A 9409-nucleotide genomic window follows, 5' to 3' on the forward strand; every position below is an offset into this window, starting at 1 on the left:
AGAATTAAAACTGACAACTGGTGTTTGTGGATTACTAAAAATCAGCCTTTGGGACCAAATATGTTATTCCTTCGGCTGTCAGTTGCTTTGAAACCTTTTGATTTTCGGTAACTGAATTTCCTGTGCGCCAGAACGTAAGGAACAATTAGGTCAGAGGAAGCAGCTACTCCTTACTCGTCAGTAGCATGGGGCATTCCAACGCTGAAACTAAAAGAAATCGGCATCTTAGCATTCAAGCTTTCTGTAAGTTTGCCGATCCCGTAGTGGATCTTGAGCTGAATTCATCAAGATAGAGGCACATTTTTGGCTTGAATTTTTTTAGCTTGGTCTCTTCAGCCTCATAGGTGTAAAGGGCTGAATTGTTCGCAACGTCGGCTGGTTGCAGTGACATCAAAGTCTAGCCAAATGCTTGGCAATGAACCCGACTGAGTTGTTTCACATTTCACGGAGTGTCTCATTGATTGGTGATACCGGTAAAATGGCCTAATCTGTATGCAGCCAAAGCAGGCGGAAGCCGATACAATGCTTTTAGAAATGATTCGCACAAACCTGACTCTGTCCCGGTCATGTGACACGTATTTCTCGACCCATGGGCCCGACGCCTTCCAGGTCATTTAAAACCCCTCAATCAGATTAGACTTTCGCCACAGTGTCAACCGATGTTCTGTCCCCCATTTTGAATTTGGTCACTAATCTCAGTTCTTTATTTCATTATTTATCCATATTTTAAGCATTAGAGTGTGCGAATATGATGATGAGGTCACAAAGCCGTCAATGTTCGTCACAATGAGAATATTCTGGGACTATGCAAACATCCTTAAAGTAACTGGGGCTGGTGTAGTGTTCCTAGATAAACAGGTTTGCAGTTCACTATATTCTTGTTGGAATGTTTGATGTTCTGCCTCAGTCATTTTGAAACCAACCACTTTCAGCATTCCTCCTCCAAAAGGGCCGGATCTCTCACTTGTCGGAGACTCCATCGGTGACGTAATTGTGATCGCAATTGTTTCTTATTCAGTGAATATTTCTTTGACGCGGATATTCTCCAAAAGATTTGACTACGAAGTCGACAGCAATCAAGTAAGTTTTTGGGCACATTGTCATCTGTTCCGTTTTGAAAGTCTCCGGTTTGTTTGAACGCGCAAATGACGAGTGTTTATTGCATGCACTCTTGTTTGCTTTTTGACTAAGCAATTCAAGGTGGTTGGTTTTTGGAACAGCACTTTTAGTTTCAATTGTGAGCGGATTTTAATCAATGGCAGGTCTACTTGACGTTGAAAGACCAGACTGCTCATGAAGTAGTCATAATTAAAGCTGAAATGCCAGCTTCTGAAGAATAGTTTGTAGGACAACTATCATCACGCATGTTACGCAAGACAGTTTCCCGAGAGCGGAAGGCACAGTCTTTGCGAATTACCCATGTAAAAACAATGTAACCTGTCGCTCGAATAGCACTTTTTGAGCCGCTTTATTAGTGGTTTACTTTAAAATGAGTTTCCGGCCAAGGTAGACCTGGAGCGTGACCGGCCAGACGCTTGCTTGTTGTCCCCAGACTAAATCCGAACATTTATTATACTTCTTAATACTGACTATTGCCAACTTGATTCCCCAAGTCAGGCATTGAAATCCACATTACCCAGAGGTAACCACTTAATCGCAATGTAGGCCAGCTGTTGGGATTTCATTCTGTTCGAGATACGGTCACAGTTATAATGAGACGTCAAGCCTGACTTTATGTTATTCGTCTTTTCCGTGCTCCTCGTGCTAGCTAGCCTGTTGGTGGGACATGGAGTCTAGCTAAGTTAAGACAATGTAACCTGTCTCTCGAATAGTCCTTTTTGGGCCATGGTGGGACATGGAGTCTAGCTAAGTTAAGCTTCTTACCAAGAAAGATTACCACGTTTTAATATGTCAGTAATTTGCTATTCCAAGTTGCCTCTTCTATTTATCTACGCTTCTTCTATTGTTTGGCTCCGGCAGCCTCCCTAGATGAGTCTGCACATTCAATAGATATGAGCTGTTCACGTGCTCACCTTAGTGAGGTCAGGAAGCATTCCGAAATGTGGAAAACAATGCACTTCTGAATCACATTTGAACTGTTGGCAATCTGTGGGCTTAACTCAGCCCATTCGGTAACATCTACTGAGGGGGATTTCATTATGAATACGGCTCACTTAGGTTAGCTATACTAGAGTTTCACTTCAGCTTCCTAAGTTTCTGACCGCAGATGGAATTCCCGTTCACATTTATCGGGGCCCAACTTCCTATCGACCACAATGGTTTTCCATTAAGCCTAAATCTGCAATTATTCCACTCATACTCCTTTTCTGCTACTCGTTCCAGGAGCTGTTCGCATTTGGCCTCACCAATTCCATCAGTTCGTGCTTTCACGCTTTTCCCTCGGCTGCATCTCTCTCACGGTCAGCTGTCCAAGTTGCTGCTGGAGGTAAAACTGAAGTGACCACAGTTTTCTCATCCATTCTTCTTCTCTTCGTGCTGTTTTTCATTGGCCCGCTTTTCTATTCTGTGCCAAACGTGAGTTTTTGTTCCACGTATAATGATTTCCAGGGAGCATTTCGAGCAACGTCTAGTGCCTGCCTCAGAAGGTGGGGAGCCGCTGGTAGCTCAGACCCAGTCAGATTCATCCAACTGGCCATTGTCTGCTGGCTTCACATTATTACTGTTATATTTTTCTACCCATGGTTCATTTTGAAACTGCACCACTGAGGAGGAATTCAACTGAAGGTGACATACAGAATTCTTTTTGAAAGTGAAGAGAGATGCAGAGGCTTCAGACCTGGAGACAGGATAAACCCATGAAATAGCGTGTGTTTACTTCCTCTCGGGCACTGAATCCCCGGTAGGCTAGGCAGGAATCAGCGGTGGCTGTATGGGGACTCGGTGCATCTTTCAAGCTTCACCTATAGACAGTGTGTACTTCGCGCCATTCATTCATCCAGCTGTGTTAGAATACGAAACAGACCACAAAGATAGTGTAAGTGGAGAAAGTTGGAATTTAGCGGAGGTATTCTCGGTTCAGTGCAGTCAGTTAAACAAGCAAGGGAAACCACTCAGCCGTACTTTGTTATATTGGAAAAAACAGTGGCCAATTTAGTTTGGCTGACGGTATCAACATGCCCAATTCATTATTGCGGATAACTCTCAGCAATCATCAAAGAATTCCGTTGGGCTATACCTTAAAAAAAGGGTGCCCCATGAATCAGTTAATTTTGGTCGAATGTTAAGAACATTCACAGGACACTGCTAACATGTTCCCTTCTGAAAAAGAAGACGCATCCCGACTACGCCCCTGCTGTATTCCAGGGTTAAATACATTGTTGGTTAGATTTTAATTTTTTTTAAGAAATTCGCATCATATTTTGTGCACTCTATTGTCATGCTCAATTTCACTAAGCGCACAGTGATTAGCAAAACTGAGGAGCTATTATGGATCACAGGTCCCAATTTTTCACAAATCTTGTTACCTGAAGCCTGCATTAGATTATATCTATGTGGCCTTGAGACCAGTTTGTTGTGCTCTGTCATTTGTTCGCTCTTCGTAACTTTGAAAAGAAGAAGCCCTTCGCCGGAGAGTTATTTATTAGAAGACACCAACCGAGCGGTTACAGGGACAGGAAAGTGAAACTATCATGTGCATCTCTTTTAAAAAATGAACATCAGTCTTCTTCTTGAACACGGCTTCGTGAACTTTCATGGATATTCATCGACGTTCAAGCGAATGTAAACGAATGATACAAAGCAATGCCACAAATTCGGTAATAAATACCATCTTCCACTAGATCTAGTTACGAGAGTTACATCTTCCACAGATCTAGTAGTAGTCAGTAGCACCCACCGTTACACCTTTGGCTCTTTGGCTATTAGCGTTTGTTATTCCTCATCATATAAGAAACAGGATATACAATCGAATTTTAAAACAAACCTTTTGGGACAAACCTAAATTTTTCACCCCATAGAACATGCAGAACTATCACCTGATATCCCTGTGCCAGACTCAGAAAACAGCATCAAGTGACGAGTAAGAATAACAGCGTTCCGGGCTCGTGGCTCACCAGATTTGACAACATCCATAGTCATGCCAAGCAGTGTGAAAACTTCCTGAGTTCCCAAAACTTAATCCCTTAAAAACGGAATCCCATTTGTTGCTTTTATTACACGCCGGTAGTTGAAAATGTTGGGTTCCAATTTTGAGGTGCATTGACCAATAGACAACTGAGCTAGTGTTGGCGTTGCACCAGTGGGGCTTGTGCGGCGAATAATCTGATATTCCAGTGATTTTATGTCAATGGTCAGTTGAGAATGGATCTTCTGCAAAATGTCGTACATAAAATTTCCTCCTTTTTTAACTGATTCATGGAGTAGATCTGTATATATCTGGGGAACTTTCTTCTGTGTTCTATAACTACGAAAAGGCTCTCTAGCAACTCCACAAGGATTTTGGTGATAGCACTTGATATTTGCTATCATTTGGTTTCCATGGCTAGTGAAGTATGCTGTGTTCTCTCTGGAATTGTCTCATGAGATAAACAAAATTTACCCGGACATCAAGTCTGCCTCGGTTTAGATTGCCTGAAAATGATGATCGGCTGATTACTGAGGAATGTCGTTTATTGTTACACGCCATATACTGAGAAGCAGTCACGAGGAGGTTGCAGACCTGCTAACTATTAGGATGTGCCTCCTAAATTGCTATATCCTCGAAATATCTAGCATTTTTCCTTTTTGAACTTTTACAGTGCTGTTTATCCGCCATTATTGTCGTCGCTTTGAAGGGGATGTTTATTCATGCGCTGGAGTTGAAGACCCTATGGAAATATTCGTTTTGGGATTTCGTAAGTCGCGCTTGTGATTTTCGTTCATGGGTAACGGAAAATTCGTTAACCCAAGTGTGTTAGACAACGCAACAAACCACGAAGACAGTGTGAGCGAGGGAAGTTGGAATTTATGGAGGTGCGCTCAGTTCAGTGCAGTCAGTTAAACAAGCAAACAAGTTAAACTGATCGCGTACAACCGTGACTTCTTAGAATGCTGGGAAATGAAATCTTCGGATAGCTTACCTTAAGAGTTTATGATCCTTTGTGGTCGCTATGAACAGAAGGTTGCAAATGAGCCTACTGTGCTTCAGACGTACTGGGTGAGATATTACTTTCCCGATCATAAGCACAACTAAAAACTTTTTTAAAAGATATTTCACGCTGAACCCAAGCGTCTGACTTCTTGCGCCGTCCTGTCCATAAACCATAACTCAATGACCTGGCTGAAGTAGCGATTGATGTTTGGGATTTTCTTGGAAGGTCCTTCTTGGAGCCAACAAGTAACTTTTCTGAGGTCTGACCTAGCCACCAGGGGAGAGATCAAAACACACACCTGACTCCTAGAACCAAAGCACACAAAAGCTGAAATTCAAACCGTGCGCAACCCTGGACTAAATTTATTTTCCATAACATAATTTATAAGCAGCTGGCAGTAGGATTGTGCGGCTCTGAGACCAGCACTCCTGGCGAAAGCTTTTGGTCGCATAAAATGATGGATGACATAAACCCTACTTCTGATAACATTGTATTGCGATTCATCTCTTGTTTTCACAAAACACAATCTAACCGGGTTCGACGAATGCAAGCCCTAGTGATTTGTGTCATTTAATCTGTGGATAAAGCCCATCCATATTGGTAGGTAGAGCTAGGTTACAAGGGATATCTCGTAGGCGGACAAATTTTTATCTAAAGCACGTTATAACATATGAAATTTACCGTGGGAAATATTTCCGTGCAACAGCTTTTACTCTGGTTTATTTGTAATCACAGCGCACGGGATGACCACTTTTACTGAGGTATTCTCAGGTGGGGATGATAAATTCATACCTGGATCGATTCGACTGAGATGACAAGAAATTAAAACCTTTTTCATCTTAGCTATTCCTAATCTTGTTCAACGCATCCTTCCTTTCAGGGCACATGGATTTTCACCTGTGTATGTACGGTATTGCTGGATGTGACTTTTGGTCTATTAGCAGGCGTGGCTTTCTCTATCCTGACTATCATATTACGAACGCAGTGCCCGAAGATACGGACACTGGGCCGAGCGGATGACACGGAGTTTTATCGTGACGTGAGACGGAATGACCTGGTGAGTACTGAATGTTTGCGGTGAGCGCCTGGCGCCAGCGACTTATTTGCGACTGCTTTTGTTCCACAGATTCACTGTGTAAAACTTCACTGAGGCCTGCGTTTTTTCGTGAACATTCAAACAAACGCACTCATTTCCTCCTAGCTTGTCCCTAAACTCAAGCCTCATCATTAGTTTCCTCGGGCAACGTCTGGACGGTACACCATTTACACGTTATCGATTTCTACACCAAGAGCTCACAAAGTGCCTGTATACTATACAAAGCCATGGCCAAATTTGAAGGGAAACAAAGAGGTGGTTCATGAAAATATACCGCAATACCTCAAGTATCATACGGGCTGAAAAATGAGGCGACTTTTGTGTAGAACATTCCTTTGAATAGTACCTTGAACAACACATCCAGTTGAGCCACCTTCGTGAAAACCCAGTTACTGTGCAAATGTGAATATTCGTCACAATCTGTTCAATTTGGATTCAAGTAGAACATAAGATTGGCGGAAACTCAGGGCGGAACCGACCGTCAGCTGCCGACTAGTTATCAGCAACCTCGTTAGTAGCTTCTTTTATAAGAAAAGACATGGTTTGTTTGGAAACCACTTTCCTACATTTGTTGCCAAAAGTAAGTGAAAACGGACTGGCCGATAAAAGTAAGTGAATCTAGTGAAACTAAGAACGACATGGCAACTGATTGTAGTCAAAGTTCTATCAAGCACGTTTTCTTCAATATCAATGATCATTCAGAATCCCGTGTACATTACGAGATGTTCAGCAGACTGACTGTCCGGTTTTAAACCTGAGGATATATGTAACCTGCAAGATAATGCAGGGCTCTTTCGAAACTCCCTGTTGGACTTGTTGAGTCAATTATCTTCAGATACTGCAACATACAGTTTGCAAACACTCGGAAATACAAACTGCAGTTTGACAAAAAAATGTTGCGTTGCTGATCATTCCATGAAACAAAACTAACAAACATCTTTTCTTCTACAAACGTGGAGGTTTGCACAGATTTTGATGGAAGAATTTGCGTACCGAAGGAATTGAACTCTGCCCTTTTGTTTGTATTAGTGAAACGGAGACGGACAGTTTCAACCACAATTTAGGTATGCCAGTTTGGTTTGGTCTTGGAAAATAATTGGATACATGTTGATAGTAGATCCGCTGGCCTGCAAAACTAGCACAGTTCAACATGTCAAGTTTTTGGCCAAAATTTTCTTGTTCGCAGGTTATTAAACAACCTCAAGTGGGGAAAATAACCATTTTAGCATTCAAATTTTCACTTCGTATTTGGGATTTCTATGTATCCAGCCGCATAAACTTCATCGAGGAAGCTGTTGGTTCAATAATCGGTTTTTGGGTACTGTTTGCTATTCAGCTTGTTTACGTGTACCCTGATCACTACCTTTATTCTCATGCTCAACCCCTTCATCACCAAAATTAAGCATCTCACCAGGTTATTCAGTGCTGCTTCTCATCGCCGAAGTCATATAAAGTGATTTTTACCGTAGAGTACACGTACACGCGGCAGACTACTAAGTGTCTTCAGTTATTCTCGTGAGAACCGAAAGTTTGGGACCTCTTAATGCCGTCCCATAGTTCTTAGGCCCACAGAGAGAAAAAAAAGTACCATCTATGAGATTTACTCTTTCTGTGTGGATGTTAAACCCCCAGCTCCAATGCATATACGTTGCTCACAGGGTTTCGACTCCTCCCATAATTTAGCAGCCAGTCAGTGACATTTTACTGGGGAAAGTAAAGTTAGCTTCACAGTGATGTGTGAATTAGCATCATTGGTAATTACACGCTGGTTTTTCCCTGTGTCCTTGTATGCGTTTCTCCGTAATTGTTGTCTCTGAACTTTACTTCTGACATCCTATTGAAGAGTATTCTAGAATGCCACACTGCTTTGGTTTCGACAGACAGGGATTTCGGTCGATACACAGCGGTTGGCAATACTATTTTTACTCATCATGGCCTGCCACACAAAATTGCCGTGTTACTTTGCCCCAAATGACATAAGAAGTGCATAACCTAATGGATATTCCTCAAGTTTAGAGTAGCTCATATCAATACTCGTCAAAAACTACTTTCATCGACGGGAACACCGAAATTTCGTGTAAGATGAAAAAACACGACATAGTCGCTTAATCAATCTAGCGTTATCAGGAGAACGCAACATTCAGACAGCGCGTTCGATTCGAAAAGGCTTCTGGAACACATTTATGGATATCAAGGGCCGTGAGGGATTGCAAAGATGAGCTGACGCATAAAATAAAGTAAACGCTACAGCATTTTGAAACATGGTTCCACTGGTCTTCGATAGTACAGTTATCTTAGTTTTAGGTGACTGATGATTGAGTAGGACGGACTTGATAAAATCCATTCATCTCCACGCCTATTTACTGTTGCTTCAGCTAAGCTTGCGGTGACTGAAATGCCATTTAAAATTAACTTCTCATCTCCTTCAAAATGGGTAGCCGGATATTTAAAACGAAACCGGCATTTTGATTAATTGATAGAATCCGTAAAAACGCTTTGCATAGATTTTTAACAGTGTAACGGTTCGATTTGGGACGGGATTTTAGTTACATGGACTTCTCTGGTAAAGAATGTAGCAGCCTTTGGTCTTGACTCCGTCGTCCAAAACCATGCTTTGGCGCGCAGGAAAAACACAACCCGTCATAGGTTCTGTTCCTGATTAATACATTTTCGGATAACGTAGAAATGCTGTTCTCCTCGGGAATATTCTAACCATCTTATTTCCTCTGTCAAAAGAAACCGATGGACCGACAAGAATTTAATTAAGGATTAAACACAATTGTCATTCAATACTTTCGTTATTCTTAAGTGTTATATAGATAACTGCCGGAAGAAATGTCTTCATTATCATAAAATATCATCACCCAACTTGCTAACAGGGTACTTGACTTAATGTGTTCTTCATATTATTGACCGACCTCATTAATTTCATATCAGGTATGGCATTTCTCTCCTTCCTTTACTGAAGCGGGTTCTAACCAAGAAGTGTTTCAAAATCTGGCGATTTTCCTACATATTTAGGTATGAAATCCCCAAAGAGTAATCAAGAGTAAATTTTGTGAGTTTGGTTACTTCAGACAACAAGCAGCAAGCGCCCAAAATGGGTTTGCCATCCATTTAGGTCGAAACAAGACGTCATGTATGTTCTGAAAACTTCAGCACGAGCTAATAGGTGCCTTCGGTGACGATTTTGAACATTGCACTTTATTAACCTTGGGTGATG

The 9409-nt window shown here is 41.7% G+C and overlaps 1 protein-coding gene across 1 annotated transcript in view; it reads left to right on the forward strand.

Moving 5' to 3' along the window:
• The window catches only part of T265_15387 (hypothetical protein), a gene marked incomplete at both ends in the record, with an annotated part of 40604 nt that overhangs the window by 19911 nt on the left and 11284 nt on the right, over positions 1-9409 (forward strand). The window contains 4 exons of the mRNA XM_009177869.1: positions 933-1080; positions 2344-2535; positions 4758-4853; positions 5971-6147. Coding sequence (XP_009176133.1) covers positions 933-1080; positions 2344-2535; positions 4758-4853; positions 5971-6147 — 613 coding nt within the window. The remainder of the gene's footprint in view (positions 1-932; positions 1081-2343; positions 2536-4757; positions 4854-5970; positions 6148-9409) is intronic.

This window comes from Opisthorchis viverrini (assembly GCF_000715545.1).
Source record: "Opisthorchis viverrini unplaced genomic scaffold opera_v5_464, whole genome shotgun sequence".
Taxonomy (NCBI): Eukaryota; Metazoa; Platyhelminthes; class Trematoda; order Opisthorchiida; family Opisthorchiidae; genus Opisthorchis; species Opisthorchis viverrini.